The sequence below is a fragment of the Solea senegalensis genome, linkage group LG3 (genome assembly GCF_019176455.1).
Source record: "Solea senegalensis isolate Sse05_10M linkage group LG3, IFAPA_SoseM_1, whole genome shotgun sequence".
Classification (NCBI taxonomy): domain Eukaryota; kingdom Metazoa; phylum Chordata; class Actinopteri; order Pleuronectiformes; family Soleidae; genus Solea; species Solea senegalensis.
Genome location: NC_058023.1, coordinates 12,136,834 through 12,159,350, shown reverse-complemented (window position 1 = coordinate 12,159,350; position 22,517 = coordinate 12,136,834). Strand labels below are relative to the sequence as shown.

The following is a 22,517-nucleotide window of genomic DNA, read 5'->3' as shown; positions in this document are numbered from 1 at the left end:
AGATTGTATCGAGCTTGATTTTGTTTGGCAGTCTGAACAGCTAAAAGACACATGAGATCTGATTCTTCCAAAGCGGATTCAAACCAAGTGGAGGAGTTTAAGCATCTCTGGGTCTCGTTCACGAGAGAGGGAAGATCTACGGGCGGATCTGAGAAGGCACTTGGTCTGTTGTGGTGAAAAGGGTGCTAAGCCGAAAGGCATCTACGTACCAACCCTCATGAACTTTGGGTAATGACCGTAAGAACGAGATTGTGAATACAGGCGGCCAAGATGAGCTTCCTCCGCAGGGTAGCTGGGCCTTAGAGATAGGGTGAGGAACTCGGACATCGGGGAGGGGCTCACGCTGTTCCTCCACGTCGAGAGGAGGTTACGATGCCTCTTGGACGCCTTCCTGGGGAGGTGTTTCAGGCATGTCCTTCTGGGAGGAGACCCTGGAGCCGACCCAGGACACGCTGGAGGGATTCTATCTCTCAGCTGGCCTGGGGAACGCCTTGGAGAATGCCTCCAGAGGAGCTGGTTGACGTGGCTAGGGAGAGGGCTGCTGCCCCCCGCGACCCGGACCCAGATAACGAATGAACAAACGGATTCAAACCACATACGGAGGTGGTTTCAAATGTGATTCTGATCAGATTTTTAGACTGCTTTTGTTTTTTTGGTCTGTAACTATATAGAAGACTAGACAATGTCAATATGGACACACGCAGCTCGGATCTGATCACTTGCAATACAGTAGATAATGTGAACAGTTGGTCAAGGAAGAACACATTGTGATCGGATATTCTTCAAATCCGATTTGGGCAACAGTCTAAAGAAGGCCTATTATTCATATTCTCTGCCACTAGATGTCACAATAGCACCTGCATTTTGAACAACCTCCAGCTTTCTTACAACCACACCCAATTCCCACTGTCCTGTTCTCCATACAGTGTTGCCCAAACAGTCTCCTGACTTCAGGAGAGCCAACAAGTGCCCAGATGTGACCGTGGTGGCGTCTTGCGTTTTATTTGATTAATTATTCATCAAACTAATCTCACTGCATTTGCGTCATCTAGTTTGCGGATTATACTAGGTCGACTGGGATCGCACTGCATTGAGATGGAAGGTGGTAGGTGGAAGGTGCAGCATATATGTGATTCACAGTGTATCGATAGATCCGATGAGATGGCTTTAATATCACTGTCAGCAAAAGCGCACAACACCATTTCAGCCAATTAAACCAATAGAAACATCACAAGACAAAATAAAACCAACATAAAAACATGTATCAACAAATACACTGTATCTTGCATTGGCTTCACACTCGGCATAACCTTGTTCCTTGCCTAGGATACAAACAATCGACTTAACTTCACGTAGTTGTTGGTTGCCGCAGTATTATTTTAAATCGTGTGTGTAGATCTAACCTTTACCTCCTGCATGTGGGAGGACGTGATGCAACACGGGTTATGGGCTCTGACATTAAAGACTCTGTAAGCTGTTTTTTTGTATTTTTTTTTTTTCTCACGAATGACCTTATCTAACAACTGTAGTTTACGATCAGATTTAGGTGATTCTATTCTCCGTGTTTCAATGATACAGTATAAAGAGAATAGGTACATGTGATGTGAAGTGGAACTCGGCTTCTCTGGCGGACAGATGCTGATGACAGAGAGGGAATGGCGGATGAGCTGTGAGCTGGGTTTGGATGACTGTCTGGCCAGTGGGGGAATGAGCAGTGCAGGGGATTGAATGACTGCAGGCAGACGACAGGGCCGTGAACTGAGAGAGTGGACTGGCTGAGTGAAAACTGCAGCAAAGGCATTGTTGAGCAAGCAGACACAGGTTTAATGGAATAAAGGGCAATATCATTTCTATTTGATTTGCTTGTAGTTGTGAATGGTAACCCAACATCTCTAATTGCAAAGACACAATCATTGAATATGACTATGTATATATATTATATATTATGTATATTAGAGTTGTTTTTTTGTTCATTTGTGATTTAATTCATCTAATTAGAGGTTGACCGATAGAAGTTTTAAAAGGCTGATACAGTATGTAATGCTTTGTGATGCTGATTTTAAATATATATATATATGTGAATATGACCATTTAAAAACAGATGATACAGAAAAAATCCTTAACTTGACATCGTGCCGGGACCATGTAGTGGAAAAGCGGCATAACACTTGCTTTGGCTCGCTAATCTGAATTTGTATCTGCAAAATAGCGCACTTATGTCTTTTAGATAAATAAAATAAATTAAATAATGCATAACAAAAGTCATCAAGAAAGACTTTTGCAGACTTGTTTATTATTGTTCATTTCTGAAAAGAAAAATGTGTAAACCTTAATGTTTAAGTATAGCACTAGTTGGAGCTACTTTGTCCATTTAGGTAACTGTAGAGACATAAAGGCTATTAAGTAGCACAAAAGGTGACAAAAATCAATTGATTATTATTATTGTTTTTTTAAATTATGGACAACTTGCAATTAGTATATTCAATTTCTGCCAATAAACCCTACTGAAAGTTACAATTTTACCACTTTAATGTTGACATGTGAAGAGTGACCACTAAATGAACAAGTCAGGTCGTGATTTCATTGAGTGGCCACGTATACCAGACTCCAGATGGGTTTTATTGGAGAACCTACGTGCATGGAGACTAATTGTTTTGTTTCCACTGACTGAGGCGAGCACAACCTCACCAACAGTAAAGTGTGTTTGTGGTGACAGATGCACCGAAATCTTGTCTGCCCCCGATTCCTCTGTGTATCCTCGAGTATTCTCTCCTCTGTTTCCACACTGTCGCTATGCCCGTCTGTTTTGTGTAATTTATGGCAAAATGTGAGTATTCAGTAGTAAATATGGGACCCCCCCACCCCCTGCCTTTGCCACGGTGCCCTGACTGAATGAGGACGCCGTCCTCCGCCTCTCGGCTGGATTTCCACACACCCTGTCCCTCTCTCCATCTCCTGTGATCCCTCTCCATCGCCTTCAGGGAAAAGTACCGGATGGAAAACTGAGTCGAGTGATGAGGGACCGCGAAAAACTGGGTTTCATCAGCTTGACATATGTGTGTCAGTGTGTGCCAACTGACGTGAGCGTGGATGTGAAAACCAAGAGACACGAACGCGGCTCGAAAAAGAATCTACTCGCACCCAGCGTTTTCACACGGACAGTTATTCACAAGCAAAAGCCACAAGTACGTATCACTATCAAGCTACAGCAGACTGCTTTCAGCCAAGGTGCCAGATCTCACATGGTGTGGATGAGGGGGGGTGCACAGAGGAGGAGGAGAAAGGGAGGAGTAAATGAGTCATCTATGAACTGCAAAATGATTTCAGCTCACGTCACATCCAGCTGAATCACCAGACCTACATGTGGCCACACATACAGTAGCAGAGCCAAAGTGTCATTGGCGTGGCATTTGTCGCTTCATCTGACACTTTGTCTATCACATACAGACCGTGAATGATTGGGACATTCAAATCTCACTTTCGAGCTTTGCAATGAATGACAGATGATGCCTGGTTATTAAGTAATCGGCTCGTCTTCCCCGGAAACCTCATTGACGTAGAATTCTAAAATAAAAAGAGCTTCAGAATAAAGCGACAATCGCGGTTTATGGCTTTTAATTGGAACCAACCATTTCACATTTCTACAAAGCAGGGATTTGTTAATCCCCTTTGGTTTCTCTTGACGGTCACGGAGCACAGTCTGATGTGAGATAGAGACGCTGTGTTCAAACACGGCAACATTTCCACTCTTTTCTTGTTGTTTTTGTAAATTTATACTTGTCAAGATACAGTATATTTGCTATAATGTGGCAGTAGATTACTTTATATTGGGATATTATAAGCAAGGTGATATATTGAAGGCCTGCGCACTCACACATTGGTGTGAGGACCTATTAGAATTACTGGAAATAAATTTGAATTTGAATTTTTGAGGTGCTGGAAAAGAAAAGTGGCACACATTAGAAGTGGTGATTTTTTTTTTATAAAATACGACACAAAGCCGGACCTAAGTCATGTGATCAGAATTTAGGCGGATTTCGACCAGTCGCCTCGAAACAGGAAGTGGCCTGTAACTTTAAACGATCAGCTGGCTGGAAACTTGGGAACACACATCCAAAAACATGGACTTGAGCCATTTTGAATTTAGCCTCCAATTCACCAAGAAACAGAAAGTGAAAGAAGAGACCTGGCCAGAAAACATCAGCACATGAAAACTGAGTCAAGGACATAGCACCACCTGCTGGCAGGGCGGCAGCCGCAAGAGCATTTTTATGCCATGTAAACAGGTTAGACAAGACTAAAATCCATCTAGTGTTAGTTGACCTAACATACCTGGATAAGGCGATTCATAGTCCAATGACTCAGACTGGAGTCATACGCTGCATTCTGTGCATGCACCAAAATTTCCTTCCCGGTCTTTGACCCAGAAGTAGGAGACGACGACGTATGAACTGTAAAATAAACTGTAGGACTGTTGCCTGGAAATCATATGACGACGGCGTCTTTCTTTGGACAACACAGTAACCACAAGAGCCATTGCTCAATATTATGTCTATCATGATTTGCATACAGAACCACAGCACGATCCATCTCACCGTTCACTGTTTGTTTTTCTGTGACGTAAAGGTCAACAGGAAACCGACTCAAAATGCAACATCTTATCGAGAGATACAGCGCCACCTACAGAGGTGAATCAGAATGTAAATGGCCAATACATCGATTTTCTCCTAAGCATTAATAGAAGTTGTCTGATCGCCTGTTTTTGTCAGGCTACGGCCTTAGCTCGATTAAACTGTGCTTGTATTAAGTGTTAGCATGCAATGAGATTTAGTTAGTAGCAATCTATGGCAGAAATCTTTCACCTTACTCTGGGACTGTCATTTGGATTTGTTAAACAAACAACCAAACCTCTGATGGCAATCTTCGTGTGTACACTGATGCTGATTTGCAATGCAAATGCTCATGATCAGTGGCCTTCACAGGGAGAGTGCGGCAATTCTCTGACAACAACAAAGGGAAAGCCCTCGCAACCCACAGCCAGATTTGTGCCAGCCCTCACCGATTGAATCCTTATCTATGCTGGCCTTCTGTCCACATGAAGATACAGAGTCCCCAGCATGGAGCCCTGGGGAGCTCCTCCAGGCAACAATGGCTGTATTACACCGTGATGGAGGGAGATTTGGATGCACTTTACAGTCAGTTCTGGCAAATCCACACATCCTTGGAGCCATTAGAACAAAGATGAGAGTAAAAAAGGGAAAAGAGAAGTTACCTGGAATTCAATGCCATAGTTTTCCCTGCAGAAGTCTCGTAGTTTGGGGTAAACGTGTTCTTTCAGTGCGTTCCTCTCTGCTTCTGTGTCTGAAAACAAAAACAAGCAAGAATCTCATTCGACTATTCTGCATGCGTGTACAAATAAAGCAGCTTTTGTCTTTAGTAAAAGTATGCCCATAACTATTTTATTAACTGTCTATATGTATATATATATACATATATATATATATATATATATATATATATATATACATATATACTGTATGTCCCGATGGGTCAGACATCTCAATATCCAAAAGGTACATAATAATAAAATGTAAACCAAGCAAACAAACAAAAAATACCAATTACAACACTTTATCCTGTTTCAAGGGACATTTTGTCTCTTAATAAGCACTACCTTTTCACACTTTTAAAAAAAAAGTACAATTGCTGAGAAGAGCCAGTGCTGACACAAGCACAGTTGAAGAATGTGGGTTTATGCAGCATTACAAGAGCAGTGATCATATTGGACAGAGTCACAGAGCGAGAGAGCCCACGGCTTGTTGATTTGTCCCACTTTCTTTTCTTTCTTTCTCTTTCCCCTCTCTTTTTCACTGTCTTCCAAATGGTTACTGTAATTTATTTGGACAAGCCCACCCCTTCCATCCTCTCTTTTTTTGAAGGGTGTGGATGGACGGGTGAAAACAGAGCAAACCCAGCAGCAGAAAACCCCTTCCCTCCTCTGCAGCCAAGTATCAGACATACCCATGCACACATGCATATGGGCGCACAGAGAATACACTTTGGTGTCTGCAGCTAAAAACAGCCCTTCAGGCACAAAACCGTGTCATACACAGCGCGAGAAGGAGAGCCCACAAATTTAGTCTGACGTATTTCTCCCTCTCCCTCTCTCTCTCTCTATCCCATCTATATTTAGTAGGGCTTTTGGCGATTGCCGCACACGTATCCACCAACAGCGACCCAAGCAAAATGTCACATCAAAGCTGTAACAGTACTCAAATGAAATAAATGGCGGGGATTGCATCACGGAGAACCCGTCTCACTCCATCAGGGATGTGGTCTTACAGTATTATAAAAGAACAATGTCTCACAGTGTCACTGACGACGTCATAAGTGCAGAAATAGCAGCGTTTTATTTTTGGGGGAATGTTGACGAAACAAGTGCAATCCAAATCTGCATGGTGCCATGCTGTGCCTCCATGTGACCTGCCAGACTTCAATGTGTCGCTGTTTGGTTGTGCTGATAACAGCAAAGACGCTGCTCTCTCTCTTTCCCCTCCTTGTTTTTTTTTTGTGGGATGATGATGAGTTGTGGCAGCCTGACTTATGTGTGTGTGTGTGTGTGTGTGTATATCCACCCAAATGCAAGGGAACAAAGACTGGGTGCTACATTTGCTCTCTCTCGCTATGTGTGGGTCCTTCCTCCGAATTTTCTCTTCATTTCAATAGTGCTGACCAATCTACCTTTTCTTTTAGATATGTCCTATCAGCTCCCCCCCCTCCCACTTTCTCACTTCATTTTCTTCCTCCCATGCCCTTTGGAGAACTCATACTTGGCCAGTTGAAAAGAGAGATATTTTACAGTAAATGTTCCTGGTACCATTCCTTCTGATGTGACTGTCTTTCACACCAGCGTATTGCAGACTAAAAAGAGTCACGTCGAGGATAAAGCATTAGAAGATGGATGGATGGAATAAAAAGTGCTTCATTTGTGGACATGCTTGTTTTACCTGAACAGTAAAGCAAAAAAAAGGCCAAACGGATTTGGCTGTCCAATGACTGAGAAAACTAGACAAGATACTTTCCTTATAGAGTGTTTTCATTACAAAAGTCATCTCTGAGAGAAAGGTCAACTCTATTAAAGATGCACCAGAATATCTTGGACGTTTGTGTGGCGTCCTTTTGCTCTTTCCATTGGCATTGACTCCGCAGGTTTGTGCCAGACCTGGTCACGTGTGGTCTCAGAAAGATTCAATAATAGCTTGTTGTTTTAACGGCCCACTTGGAGAGCAGTATACGTCGCGGTTGCCTACGTAACAAGAGTTGTTAATGTGATGGTAATGTGTCTGCTGTTGATGGGTCTACTGTACTTTGTCCGGCAAGAAAACATGAGCACTGGGGCGACCATGTCTGTCTGAAAGCTGGAATACTTGTGTAACATATTTGGATTGACCGACGCTCGAGCTGCCTCTTGCAAGGCAAGAGACCCACGATGCTTTTTGGTGATGCCTGATGCCGCCCCATTCAAAGTGAATGAGAGGCACTTCAGCTGATGCCTTCACTGAATGTGTGAGTCAGCTGTCATGCTTGGCTTTCTCTGTCTGCAGGTGTCTCCATAAATGTTGAGTAGAGGCGAGATCAGGTGTATTTGGAGTAAAAGCCATGACAGTTAGTCCGTCTTTGGTCTCCTTTTTAATTTGGTGTCATTTTTTCGCAAACTGTTTCATGTGTTTATGGTCATTATGCCTAGTCCAGTCTATTCAAGTCTATTCGAATCATTGTGCATTTTTCTAGCACTGTCACACTGCTAAGTTTCTTTTATAACCGGTGCTGGCTGCAGGTTAGGTCATTTACACAAGCCTCTGATGAGTAAATCTATCCAGCTTCAATTACAACCTACGACTACAGGGAATCTGACCCTTTGTACAAAACAGTTGCCCCAAAATTAGCTTAATCCACCTGCTGGCTTGGTGTAATAGGAATTAATCTTCTGTTTTTACATTGCATATTATCCTGAGATTTTTAAAGGTTTATGAATCCGCAAGCTTCATGATTATTTCCAGTTCGACTTTCAAATAACAGATTACTATTCGTGCAAGTGTTTGACAATAAAACCACACATCTCAGAAGCTGCGAGCACATTTAGAGTTTTATAAAGCAATTTCAGCATTACCTAATGTGCTCCTCGCAGTGGTCTCATCAAAAAATGCTTTGCCGAAGCAATCACTCTGCTTCTATCCAGCGACATGGACTGACACTCCAGAGACACTTGGGTTTGTCCAAACGTTCAGAGGAAAGTCCACAAGACAAGTGTGTCTGAAATGCTTTGATTTGATGGTCATTCATACTGACAAAGATGTTATGACGCATGTATTGAGGTGCTTAAAGACCTCTATCCCTATACTATGGAGTATAAAGGAAATCCATTCCCCTTAAACTACCTGGGGCCACTGGTGCAAAGGGTTGCTCAACGAAATTAAGTGGTTAAATACATTTGTCTGGTGTGTCGAACCAGGTGAATCCAAACATTACCATCAGATTAACAACAGTCAACAGGTGTCTATGCCAAATGAGTTCACATTTGGGTTGACTGAGCCGATCAGCCCTCCCTGTTTCTCAGTTTACCAGACTGTCGATCACAAATGAGTTGGTTGCAACAGGTTGGGCTGTGACTGAAAATGTCACAAAGTGCCCACAAAAGGTTTCAGAAGTGGTTTCTTCTGCTAAAAACCGTGGTTGATGAGCAGTTAGACGGGATAAATGTTTCAACTCAGTAGTGGAGGGCTAAGGGGGCCGGGGGTGAGATCACCGAGATGTCATGTACAGAAACTGGCAGTGTTTTGGCAGTTAGATGGGAGCGAAAGAAGTAACACTCTGAAGCTTTAATGGTTTGTCATGACCCCTTTTCAAATTCAGCTCATATCCAGCGGCACGTTCTTTCTCACTCCAGTCGAACGTTACGTCTCACAAAAACAATAGTTACGTCATAATCCGCTGAAAAATCTCCGTCCCATATGCGCCGTCTGACTTAGTCCATGAGGAAATGCACCACACAAACTCTAACGTGCAGGTCTGACTTCGCACTGCAGTGATACAGCCACACAAGTCAGTGAGCAAATCGATAGCGAATGACCTGGAAGATGCTGTAGGCAAATTGTGACTGTGTGACTCAGCCATCCGTAAAGGCCAGATGTTACTGCATTTTCTGAGCATGGGGAGATCCTCCTATCTGAATGCCACTGGATCAGGATGAAGGGAATCTACCGGACAGACGGGGCAATCCATCTCTCTCCACAATCGCAAGTGGCAACTCGTCCGTGACAATATGCTTTGTGGACTGCCCTTGGAGTATCCTTTCATTTACTGCTTTTTATCGCACGGCACACCAGCAGTGAACTAAACCTTCAATGACTGCTGTGTCGCTTTAGAGCGGGCTTTTGGTGCAGCTGCTGACGGAACCGCCTCTGTGTTTGGCCTTTGTTTTGCGTCCTTGCGCTCACGTGCAGCTCAGCCTTTTAATGTGGTAACATAGTTTGCTTGTGTTACCACTTTAAGTGAACCAGTGTTAGTTTCCCCAACATGAAAAAGCACTAACTTCTCGAGGTGACATCGGTGCTTACAGCTGTTGCCTAAACAAAGCCCCAACTAGGCTTCCAGGGTCTAACGTCTTCACATTAATGCCCCAAAGCCACTGACGGATGACAGACATTGTCTCTGTCTCTGCGGGTAACTATGGACACATGGTGCATGTGATGTTGTGGTTTATAGGGTTTGAGTTATAGGATTGCTCTTTAAATAGCGAGGTCTGCATTCTTACTTTACAACATACGATGGTTTGGGTTTGGAGGACGTACAGGCTACTGTCATTTACAGTAGGTGTGTAATTAAACGCATAAAAGCTTGTTATTTTCAGTTTGGGTAGAACGATTTAGTTGATCAGTTTCATTTAATTTTAATAGCTTCACTGGAAACTAGCCAGATGAAAAAAAAATAAGTTTTTGTTCTAAAGTCTTGGCTGGAGGTTGTTTTCAATGGAAACTCAACTGATATACCCTGAAAAGTTTGTTTGAAAAAAAGAAAATAAAACAAATTCTTAATGTGAGGTTTCAAAACGGATGAATAAAACCTTAATTAGATGTTACTGGGAAGACTGTGTTCATTTTCAGTCTCACTTAATTGTATTAAGCCTTTAAACTGCCCCCCTCCTCCCCTCCAGCACAGCCCTTGATGTGCATATGAAATAAAACTCCGAGTAGTTATGAACCATTTGAAGGCTGTGCCAGTTTTCTCGAGGTTAATTATGTTGGTTACGAGTGGATAAGCACTGTAATTTTACTCAGGTGCAGGTATTGGGCTTCTCGCTATCATCGCCATCATTCCCCGCTGAAATATTTTTGCAGTGTGCTCCATTTATTGGCTCGAGCGCGCGGGGAGTTAAGACGAGTGCACGAGGGCGACTGCCCCGAATTTCTCACAACAACGTCCTGAGGGCGGATCGCGCTGTGGAAAACTGCGAGAGGTCGCAGAGAAACAATGCGAGCGTCAACGCTGCCTTCAGGACAAGACAAGAAAACCTAACGTACTGCAGAGTGGCGGTCACTCGAAAAACCCAGCCCTCATCACATTTTAATCAACCTTTCTATAAATGAAACAAAAGCTTCTCCCCTTTGTACGGACACCTGTCCTTTTGTACCACCGCTCTCCCTCCCGTGTTCCCTTTGACTGGACTTGGTTCAGAAAAGCGTGGATGCAAACCGAATCACACACATCTGAGGGGAGAAAAAAAACAAAACTATTAACACTGACGGAAAGAGATAAACCCTGAAGGGTAACTCTGGGAATAATTGTGGGGTGTAATGGAAGCTGTCTCTGCGGTGACATACTATAGCCTTGACGATGGTGCATGGGAGGGTTGGATGATTTTATGCATCACATCCCTTGCAACCTTTTATCAACTGTAAACAGCTTGACTGATCACTTGCATACATATAGCTGCTTATACAACCCATAAGCCAGGGCACCTGAGGTGACGACACAGCAATGTAATGGAGAAGTCTGCCGACGCTTTAATGGCTCTCAACGGATTCTACGGACGTACGTTTGCCAGTCAATTTATTAGGTACACCTAATACAGATAGCTAGTCAGCCAATCGCATGGCAGCAACTCCAAGCTTTTAGAAGTGTAAGTGTAATCGAGACGACCTGCTGAAGGTCAAACCGGGCATCAGATGTGGATGAAAGGTGATTTAATGTGGCATGGTTGTTTGTATCAGTAGTTTTTTCTGGGAATTTCATGCACGATTTGGACTGTGCAATATTAGAAAAGCAGGATGTAGTGTATCATAAAGATATAATTGAAATCAATTTCCAAATACCAGACAGTGAGTAGCTGAGGGAGACACTGAAAAAGACGGAAGTCCTATTCCAACAATGTTGGGTTTATTGAAAAGAAAATGAACCTCTTAATTCCTCCCTTAAAACGAAAACAATCCCTCATCACCTTGACAGTTAAAATACATAAATACAAATCTGTCATAATTGTTAACATTAATGGAAATGAACTGCAATGTCTCCCTTTGCGCCAGTTTCTCTGCTCATGAAGTTCTTCGGGTGTTGCAGTGTGAGGGGCTTAAGTACAGGAAAGTGTATCCATGCAATTAAAATATCATAGTCCTCTCGACAAGCCTCTGTCTACTAGTTGGCAGCATGTTTTCTGCCATTTGACTCTCTTTTCCTCCTTCTGCTCCTCTACAGGTAAAGAGACATTGTTGTTTTTAAGCAATATATCACCTTGCTTGAAGTATACCAATATATTGGATTGTTTGTTTCCCTTCTTGTCAATCATAGACCAAACGTACAAAAAGAGTGGAAGTGATCCCCCGCAAGAACTGTCTATTTTGAATGGGAGTCAATGGGAAAATTAGCCTACTTCTCACTTGATTTATCACCTCATTAAACAGTTTCCCGAGGAGTTAATAGTCTCAATTGTAGGTTTCGCGTCTTCATCAACAGAACGTGATGTTGATTTAATAAATTATGCTCCCATTTGCAGGACAACGGATGATGAAGCATCACACTAGTGTGACTGACAGCTATTTTCGGGTGACATCTGTCAACGCTCGGATTCCGCAAATCTCAAGACTTCAAAGTGGCTTTTGCAACTGGAATACTAGGTCACGTTTTGTGTACAGTCGGCGTGGCCGATGCAAGATCAATTCTTGTTCAAACAGAGTATCGTGCCACTTTGCAGACAAAGCCAGCAGAGGTCCCCGTAGCTGAATGCAGCGGTGACTGTGCGTCGCCGCCGTCTGTGGTTTTTGATTAAGGGCGTTTGGGTCGCGTGTGTTCAGCAGAGCCGACGCTATAGCAAGAGAACACATAAAACTCCCCGTGCTGTAGATCAAAGTGCTGTTATTCCGCCATGATTAGCACTGCAGATCGCATAACTCACCCGCGCTGTGTCTGGTGTTAAAAATAGTAAAAATGATGCTGTCATGTGCAACATGGAGTATATTTTATCAACCTTTATCGAGGGGAGATTTCTCAGTGGTAAAAAGTACTAAACCAGGAACCTTTTAAAATCCCTGTAAATATGTCAGTTTGACTGTTCAAATTCTAATTCCTCAAAACGGGACTTTATTATACGTTGTGATAATGCAGTTGGGAGTTGAATTACAATTAATTGTAAACTAATCAAAATTACAAAACAACAAAGTACAATATCCAAGTCAAAATGTGTGTCAAATGTTGAAGATTTAGATTTGTTGTTGTTGTTTTTTTTACCACTATTAATCTTATCACCCTAATTGCCAAAATAATTGCAGTGTGATATTCATTTGACCGTACGCAGAGGAGGAAGTCAATCGTGAGAAAAAAAGACACGAAATCGCGCTAACGCCTAGCCGCCAGCTAAAGGTCTGCGACGTGAACTGAAACCAGTAGTCCAATTCATTGGTGTAGACGACGTAGCTACAGCTGTGGCTCGATGACACGTACTCACTGACTCCTTCGCGCTGATGTTGCCGCATTTATACGCTTGGAGTATATAATGTTATTATCGGCGTCTCCTCAACATGTGTGAGTTACCACTTCAATTTCAATGCTCTATTCTAACCACAGGAGAGGGTTTAAAAATCGACCTCCTTACTTTGTCAAAACAGGATTGATCCCTCGTCTGATTTAGCCACATTCACCTGCACGGCCATGGAGAAATAGATGCATGGATAGCCCCCTCTAGTGAACAAGGAAATGCAGGCCCTGCCTCAGCACTGAGGGCAGACCTGGGTCACACACACTCATGAAAAATTCTCCTTCTTGGGGTGAGTTTTCAGCATGAGAAAGAAAAGTTAAGAATGTTTTTTAATCCGTACTCTTGTTGGATATTGATTTGCTTCTCAGGTGAACTTTCTGGGGTTCAGCAGTGTTTCTGTGTTGCTGCGTGAAAAAGAATGCCGCGTTAGAGTTTAATTTACTGAATATCAGCACTTTGCATCTCCAGCAGCAGCAGCAGCTCATAATTAGCTTGTTTTGCAGCTCAGGCTGGGATGTGTACCTTTCCGTTTGTGCTACTAGGAATAGCCCTCCTCATTGTTTTCCCATCCACACGTACTGTATGTGTTTATGTGTGTGTTCGCTTTGGCTGTGATGGTCTGACTGAGAGAGGCAGCTACAGGTGGCTGAACAACGCACGACTTGTCCTCGTCTAATGTGAACCATAACCGTGTTATAACCCGACGTCAGTTCCTAGATGTATTCTAGCGGTTTGTTCAGCGGGGGGGGGACGGGGACGGGGACAAATGACTCTTCTTGCCCACTCTGCTTCCCCTCCCTGCCTTGTTTACTCCACTTTTACTGAGCCTATTTTTACCCCCTTTGCCCAGAGGGCATATTCAAATACCGAGTCGCAACTTGGTGTCTCCCTCCCGACCCGACAGTCTGGCGCTCCGCTCACACCGCGCTCTCGGTGACAAAGACAATCTGTTCGTTATTTTTGTTGCGTTACTGGAATGAATCATGCATGCATTTGTTGTCATTTGTTGCCCTCACGTCACCTAACTTAAGATATTTCCCAGCAGGTTAAGTGGGTCTATAAATGTCACCGCTCATTGTCTGTTGAATAAACTAAAACTAAACCGCAAGCTTGGACCTGATACCCTCACAGCCGCTTTATTAGGTACACTTGAAAATAACTAATCAGCCAGTCTCAACACATTTAAGGCCGACTCACACAAACACCGTGGAGGCTGAAACGCTCAAATGAACTGTGCCGCACAAGTGCATTGTGGGTCTGAAACTTTCCAGGTAGCAATGGGAGCGTCAGCCAATCAAATCACGTTAGAAACTCTTACTACGTAAGCGTTAAAGCACCACGTGTGTGTGTGTGGGCGCACGTGGGGAAGAAAGTTGACGTCAAGTGACTTTGAACGTGGCTTCGTTGTTGGTGCCAGCTGGGCTGCTCTGAGTATTTCAGAAACTGCTGATCTGCTGCGATTTTCATGCACAAACCATAAGGTTCAAAGAGAATGGTCTGAAAGGCAGAACATATCCAGTGAGCAGCAGTTTTCTGCCTTTTCTATGCCAGAGGTCAGAGTCGAATGAGAAAGGCAACAGTAAGTCAAATAAAAATATCGTACAACAAAGGCATGAAGTAGGCCATCTCTTAGGAACAAGCTAAAGCAGGAGAAAACCACAGTGAATGCTACTCTTGACACTGTAATTCAGGATGGCTCAATACATGGAGTATAAACTGTTAACAACACATTATTTCTCCCAAAATAAACATACAGCCCACAACGTGACTCATTGATGCTGTTGCTGCTTTTCATGTGCATGTTGATGTACTCAGTAAATGTTTGGGATTTTGGATCTAATTGGATTTAACATCTTTTGATCCAATATCAGCATACTGAGTATTTAAGTGTCCTAAAGTGGCTGTTAAGTAAGTAAAATATTACATTTGCTGCATGTATGACACTCGTGAATACTTTACTTTCATGAAACTGATTCCCTCTGCAGACAATAAGACACTGCAGAAGCTCAATGACCCTGAATGCAGGAATAATAGTAGGAGGAGAAGTGAGTGGAAAGTGTCACGCAGGACTCTTACCGTCAGGGTTGGCGCAGATGAAGACCCGCACGCTGCGGCCGGTGGGGACGTGATGTGGCGGCAGCGCGTTGACGTTGCCGCTGATGGCCGCCCGGCGCAGCGCCGACTCCCGCGGGCATGGCTGCCTGCTCCCCACTCCCGACGGCCACATGGGGGGCGACTTCCAGCGTGGCTGTGGGAACACGGCACACAGACACATACACAGCAAAAGAGAGTGGTCGCACGTTAGCGCAGACAGGGGCGCACATGCGCACGCACATGGACAGATGCAGTGCATGTTTGCGCGCAGCTCATCCATCCATCCACACACATGGAGCGTTATTTGCGGCCAAGGCGTAACTGCTTTCAACTTTGGTTGCATTTAAAGACTTACTTTTGATTTAGTTTCTTTTATTTATTTATTTATTTATTTATTTACTTACTTACTTTGGAGACAAATTGGTGCCGAGCAGCAAAAATGCTCCAACGCTGGTGTAAGAATCAAATCTGACAACTGTTTGTGTCATCCTTCCACAAATACAGTATACAACTAAAATATATTAAGGAAAACAAATTATTTTACACCAGTAAATCACCTTGCCATACTCTGAACACCCATGCCGTCTTGTACACACACACACACATTCACACACTATTCAAGTTAGGATGGATCTGCTAAATCTTCTCCAAACACAGGAATGAGACTGGATGTGTTTGTTATTATTGCATTCATGTGGTGTAGGGATATAATAATAATGATAATAGTAATAGGATATTACGCACAGCCTACTACCGTCATGGTGCATGCGTAATTGTGTATACATGTCCTTGGACGCATTCATGAATTTTCATGCCACTGTGTGGGACAAAACACACAAACAGAACGAGACGATACAAATCTCGGAATAGACGAGCAAGGCAAGCATCATCAGTCGCGTTCCCACCCCAGAGACGATGCTTGTAAAGGCGAATAACCGCTAAGAATGGTTATTTCGCCTTATTGGTGCAGATCTGTCAAGTCGTTGGTTTTCCAGGAGTTGCTCTATCCTGACATCTTTACTTTCAAAGACGGAAAACCTTTGGAAAAAAGACAACAAGGGGAAAAGTTTGGGTCGTCCACTACTGAACACTACATGAAATCCTGTGAAAGCACACAACTACAAAAAAAAAACAAAAAAAAAAAACACATCAACGAGGCGCCGCATCACATCCACAGAGAAGGACTTGACTACGAGTGATGCTGGAGACAGGCACACAAAAACAGGACACTTCTTGTTGCTCACATTCATTCGTTTCATTTCGCGGCTGCTGAAAATATCCCAGCGGTAAAAAGCAGATAAAAACGCCCCATCAGAAATGCTGTGGCCGTGAAGCGACGCCGGGAGACCGCAGGACGAACGCCGTGTGTGTGACCGCTGTCCTCCGCATCCTGCTGTTTCTGCGAGCCGACCGAGCTCTGAGAGACCGTAGCACCGTGAAGGCGGACCAAATATAACGTGCACTTCCGGTCAGCCTTTTCAAAATAAATCAGAAACGTGCTTCTTTCGGCTGCCGCACTCATATACGTGATCCATTTAGCTCTAAATCTCCTTTTATAAGCAGAAAAGACACATTCATTATTTAAAATCCCTTCCGAAAGCTCCACACCCATCTAATGATGTTACTTTGTTTAGGATTCAGACTGGTGTGTTGAAAGTAGAATGTTCATTTCCGGTTACGTTCTATTTGATCTCCGACTTGATTGAGGTGACAGAAGAGCCGCTGTGTATGTGAGCATGTGTTCCTCTTTCCTCCCCGTCCCCTCTCCCCGGTCTCTCCTAATACAAAAACACAAGCGCGAAGTCAGCAGGGTATCGCTGCCGCGACCAATCACGAACTAAGTAAATAAATAAAAGTAACGCTCAGCTCACGGACTGTTGCGAGGACGCCAATAATGTCCACCCCACACAAACTGCCCACTTTTTTTTTTAATATGTGGAATCAGAGGCGTTTCAGGGAGTTTGGGGTCCCACAGGATCCAAGGGGCCCCAACATAGCAAGATCAAACATGTCATTCTACTCCAAAATTTAAAGCAACAGCTTGTGAATTTGCTCTTCATGTAGGTCAAATGATGAATACTGTTTTTAGCACTTAATTTGGTTTTATGTGGGTGGGGCTTATTTTTTTTGTCATAATTAGCAACCACTAGTTGATTTGTCCATTTAGGCTGCTGTGGAAACATGGCAGCTTAACATGGCTGCCTCTGTAAAGTAAGGCACTTGCTTAAATTACATATAAACCACGTGTATATACTTATGTGAACATACTTTACCATACAATCGTATCAAAATCCTGTTTTGGAAAAGTTTTCAGGTCACAGATGACAAACACAATGGAACAATCCATACATTTTGACTAGGGTGATCGCAAGGGATACGTTTTTTGAAAAGTTCAGAGCGACTTTGCAGACAACAACAGTATTTTTAGGACTTTAAGGACTTGCTAAATGAAGATTATCTGTTAAGACATAACATCATGTAGTCACTAAATAGAGACTTTCTCCTTTTTAAAGGAGTACTGCGTTACTTTTTGAGTCATATTACCTTTGCTAAAGGAGTAGCAGCCAGAAGCAGGATAAGGAGGAGGAGAGGTTTGAATTAATTGCTTTATCGATAAATGTACCTCTGCTCTGCAGTCCGTGGTTATTCGTGCTGGAAGTTTAAGTGCATTGGATTTTTACTAAAGGGAATTGATTGCTGTGCTGTTCTTGTGAAGGGGAAACGCTGAACCACACATTTCCCCCTCACGCTCAGTCTTTTGGTTGCAGTGTGCAGTCGGCGTCGGGAGGCATTTCTCTGAATCTGCTGTGTGTCTGTCGCCTCTGCACAAATGCTTTTTTAGCGATAATTACAAACAAGAACCTATAGACGCTTCATGTAATACCTTGTGGAAGACTTTTAGCATCTAACTGATGGAGATGAGCCTTTGAAACCACTCTCACGCAGTCACATCCTTTTCGCACACAGAGCTAATATGGATCAAATCTTTTTAGCCATAGTGAATAATGGGATATAGCAGCCAGTGGTGACACAGATGCTGTTACCAAGTAGTTTTATAATGTATCCCGTTTAAGAATCAATAAACACAGTAATTGTTGCTATACATGTTTCATTTCACCCCATTGAGGCAGCCCACAACAATAACACTCAAACCTCATGCGGTTATCGAAGCGTGGCGAAGAAATTACCATGAAATGCCAAATTTAACACATTATTTATGTAAGAGGAAATAATTAGGCGAGAGAAGACTTACTGTTCTGCTGCAGGTCCTGAGGATGCGTCTAAGACTCTGCGGGCTCGCGCCGACCCATTTAAGACAAGCCTGCGGGGCCACCGGCTCACACTTGAGCAAAATTCAGACTCCGGAAAAGCTCAAGTGGAGCACCAGGGACAGGAAACTAGTTCCCGACAGTGTTGTGACCTTTCGCTACTTGATTATTCCGCTCCCACTCATAATCCTCAGTCAGTTAATCATGAGCGCACCTGCATGCCTCATGAAAGGGTGCTGTTTACAGTGCCCTGCATGTTGGTGTGATGTGACGTGGCAGGTGAAAAGTGTTTGTGTATGTGTGTGATCAGGCCTGCTGCTGAGATCTGTGTCCTTTTATTGGTAGACACAGATTGTACGAGGCATATTTATGTCACACAAATAAAAGTGAGTTTGGTTTTCGTATGCAGGGGCTTTGCTTCACAGTGGCTGCAGCTCAAATGGACAAACCAGTAACAGTGTGCATTTCACATTTTGATACCGAAGCTCACTATGCAAACAAAGAATGACATCTTTTCTGGTACATGGAGGCCACCGTAGTTCCCTGACACTACCTTTCCGTACTGGACCTTTGAATCATAACAAAAACACATGACAGACGGAGTGTGCCTGAAAACACACAAAACGCTCCCGTGAAGTTTCAGAAGAGAATTCGACTGTTCAAAAAACCTGGTTGTTCAGCAGTTTAATGGGATAAATCTGGTTCTGCACTGTTGCTGTATCCATAGAGATGCCCCCTTAGTCACATCTGATAGTATTGCTTGACATATTCATTTGCAGCATGCAAAAGTTACATCATGTATGTTCACAAAGACCAAACTGAGGCAGAACAACAATAACATAATCAACAACAGAAATCACCCAAAGTGAGTACTGAAATATTCTACTCAAGTAAAAGTACATATATTTTGATAACATTTTTACTTAAGTACAAGTAAAGTAAAAAAAAGTGTATTTACTGAGTTACTTTTTTTTAACAATGTTGGGGTTCTTTCTTGTCATGCTGAGAGGAAAAGGGGACAGTTGCTTTAACATTCACCTGTCCTCATCCTCCACCTGTCCTCATCAATCACCTGTCCTCATCACCTGTCATCATCCACCTGTCCTCCTCATCCACCTGTCTTCATCGTCTACCTGTCCTCGTCATTCACCTGTCGTCATCATCCACCTGTCCTCATCATTCATCTGTCCTCTCATTCACCTGTCCTCCTCTTTCACCTGTCTTCATCGTCTACCTGTCCTCGTCATTCACCTGTCATCATCATCCACCTGTCCTCATCATTCACCTGTCATCATCCACCTGTCCTCCTCATCTACCTGTCCTTGTCATTCACCTGTCGTCATCATTCACCTGTCGTCATCATCCACCTGTCCTCATCATTCATCTGTCCTCCTCATTCACCTGTCCTGTCATTCACCTGTCATCATCCACCTGTCCTCCTCATCCACCTGTCTTCATCGTCTACCTGTCCTCGTCATTCACCTGTCCTCATCATTCATCTGTCCTCCTCATTCACCTGTCCTCCTCATCCACCTGTCTTCATCATTCATCTGTCCTCGTCATTCACCTGTCGTCATCATCCACCTGTCCTCATAATTCACCTGTCATCATCCACCTGTCCTCGTCAGTCATCTGTCCTCCTCATTCACCTGTCCTCGTCATCCACCTGTCCTCATCATTCACCTGTCATCATCCACCCGTCCTCCTCATCCACTGCCAAAGTTTCCGGTGGATGAATTAATTTTTTTCTTTTTAGTTAAGTAAAGTACTTCCAAAGACATACTTAAGTAAAAGTAAAATTACAAAATGTACACACAGGTACACAAAAAACCTACTCAGTTACAGTAACGCAAGTAAATGTAATTCACTAATTTCCACCTATGCATGCTGGTGAGTTTACTAGTGCCTATGTACAGTACAGTTTCAACCATAAGTCGTAAAGTGAAACTCTGATCTGAGTTGTGCTCACAAGGCTTTTTCTTTTTTTCTTTTTTTAATAGTTATAAATGTACACACATGTACGGTTTTCGTTTGGCCCAAATATCAGCATGAGCATGCGCAATTCTGTAAATGATGTGCCACCTGGGAAACACAGATGCACAGGACGAGCAATAGCTGCTCACTTGGCACGTGTCCACACACACACACACACACACACACACACATACACACACACCAGTTTCACAAATAGCTGGTGATGGACGGTTGATTTGGCTGAACAGCTGGAAAGAAACAAGGAGAGTGGGAGTTGGAGAAGACATTTCAGAATGTCTATTTCTATGTCCTACACTCTGGCACCACTACATTAACTTCTTAAGTGGTATAGCCCACTCGGAAGTGGATCTTTCCTGTTTGCTGACTCAGAGATCAGGGCTATTCATCTGCATGTGGACTCTTTTGGGGTTTAAGTCATTGATAGGAAATTTGATTTTGGACAAAGTCCCAGTAATATGATTCATGCTTTCACACACACACACACACACACACACACTCAAAAAACACAAGGGACAATCAGATCTTATAAAGCGGGATGTGGAATAGAAATGGTGTTTGAAGACTTCAGTTGAAACATTTAGTTAAAAATGATTTGTTCTGTTTTATTCACTGCGTAAGATACTGTATTACAGTATCTTGTATTCACGGTGACACCATTGGTGCCTTTGACTTGCACCTGCACATCTGATTTGCCTACAAGAACACAACGCCGTTATTTAAACTATTCCATTCACATGTTCAGCTTTGTCAGTGTTTATACGAGTAATTAGGTAATTTCCACATTTCTTGACTTCCACTTTAAGCTGCAAAAAGGAGCAGATGCTGCTTACCAATTTATTTATGCAAAGCAGATTAAGTTTGGCACCTTGCAAATCATCGGGATTATTCATGAGTGAAAAATCCACACAACTGATAAACGGGACCAGTTCTTGCTGCCTTGATTGTGGTGTGTAAAAAAAAAAAAGAAAGAAAAGAAGAATGGGCGACTTTCAACGTCAGGTGTTTTTGTTTTTTATATGAGTGCATGTGTCCTCCTCCACAATTCCTATCCGACAGTGTTTATGTTCACACGTCCAATAGCACCACTCTCATAAAAAAACTCAGGAGACATCCAGGCCATAACTGAATCAAAACCTGACAGTGCTGGCTTTGGGGGACTCAGTCATAATCCTGCTATTAGCCAAGACAGGATTCCAATCAGAGCTCTGGAAATACCTTATACTCTTATACCAGCAAAACAGGACATTAAGAGGTGACGGGCAACCTTCATCAACCCCCCATGCTGTATGTAATATAAAGAAAAAGAATTTGTAAACATGATATGTAATTTGAATATCACAAGTGAACATTTGAAGAAGGAAACCTCATGTGGAAATGACATAAACGCTGCAGACAAACATTATGTATTCACTGTAAAAAAAATATGGTATTTTTGCGCCGTTAAACATAATTGGTTCATAGATCAATTATTATTGGGTAGTTTTACTTTATTTCACCACCTTTAGCATGTTAGCACTTAGTGCTAAACACAAATGGTGCCTAATAGGCTCATGGGAATGTATTTTTCTCTACTTTTTTCCTTCTTTCTACTGTCTTCCCCCCCCCCTCAGTGTGATTCTTTAACACAATAAGCATCAAGTCAAGTCAAGACACTCGTCCTATTTGCTCCTTGGGAGTGTGAGATGAATTACATTTCCATTTGTCTTCTCCCCAAACCAAAAGGATTTGTCCTTATTCACAACAAGTAATGATCACGTCATCCATGGCACTTTTCATCGTTTGCCAATTAACGTTTTTTGTTTGTGTTGCCACTGTGACCTTTGCAGAGAAATTGATTTGGATCCGTCCTCTTATTACTAGCTTATTGTTGTTGTTTTTTCAAGTGGGCGAGGCTGAAGGTCTGATTATTGTGCCGAGCGTGCACACAGATGTGACAAAGGCAAGCAAGTACTTAAATAGAAGTGAACCCTTCAGACATCTGCTAGTATTACTATTATAACTATTGTTTAACACCTTTTGCATGGACAGTGCGTCTGATTTTTGTCGGACTAAGTCGATAATTCATTTTTTTTTTTTTAATGCCATGCAAACATTTCAGTCCAATTAAAATGGAGCTAGTCTAAGTTTTCCCT

The 22,517-nt window shown here is 42.9% G+C and overlaps 2 protein-coding genes across 3 annotated transcripts in view; one reads left to right on the top strand and one right to left on the bottom strand.

Annotated features, from left to right (window-relative positions):
• LOC122766182 (NACHT and WD repeat domain-containing protein 2) overlaps nucleotides 1-16,265 on the bottom strand; it is a 47,807-nt gene extending 31,542 nt beyond the window's left edge. Inside the window, exons 1-3 of one of the 2 annotated variants that reach the window (XM_044020849.1) lie at nucleotides 16,027-16,265; nucleotides 15,104-15,275; nucleotides 5,273-5,361 (exon numbers count right to left, since the gene is read on the bottom strand). In XM_044020849.1, the coding sequence (XP_043876784.1) occupies nucleotides 5,273-5,361; nucleotides 15,104-15,254 (240 nt within the window). In that variant the 5' untranslated portion in view covers nucleotides 15,255-15,275; nucleotides 16,027-16,265. Of the gene's footprint in view, nucleotides 1-5,272; nucleotides 5,362-15,103 lie in introns of both variants that reach the window. The other variant, XM_044020848.1, reaches the window with a different exon arrangement.
• The window catches only part of arap2 (ArfGAP with RhoGAP domain, ankyrin repeat and PH domain 2), a 280,445-nt gene that overhangs the window by 51,867 nt on the left and 206,061 nt on the right, over nucleotides 1-22,517 (top strand). The gene's annotated exons all lie outside the window — the stretch shown is intronic.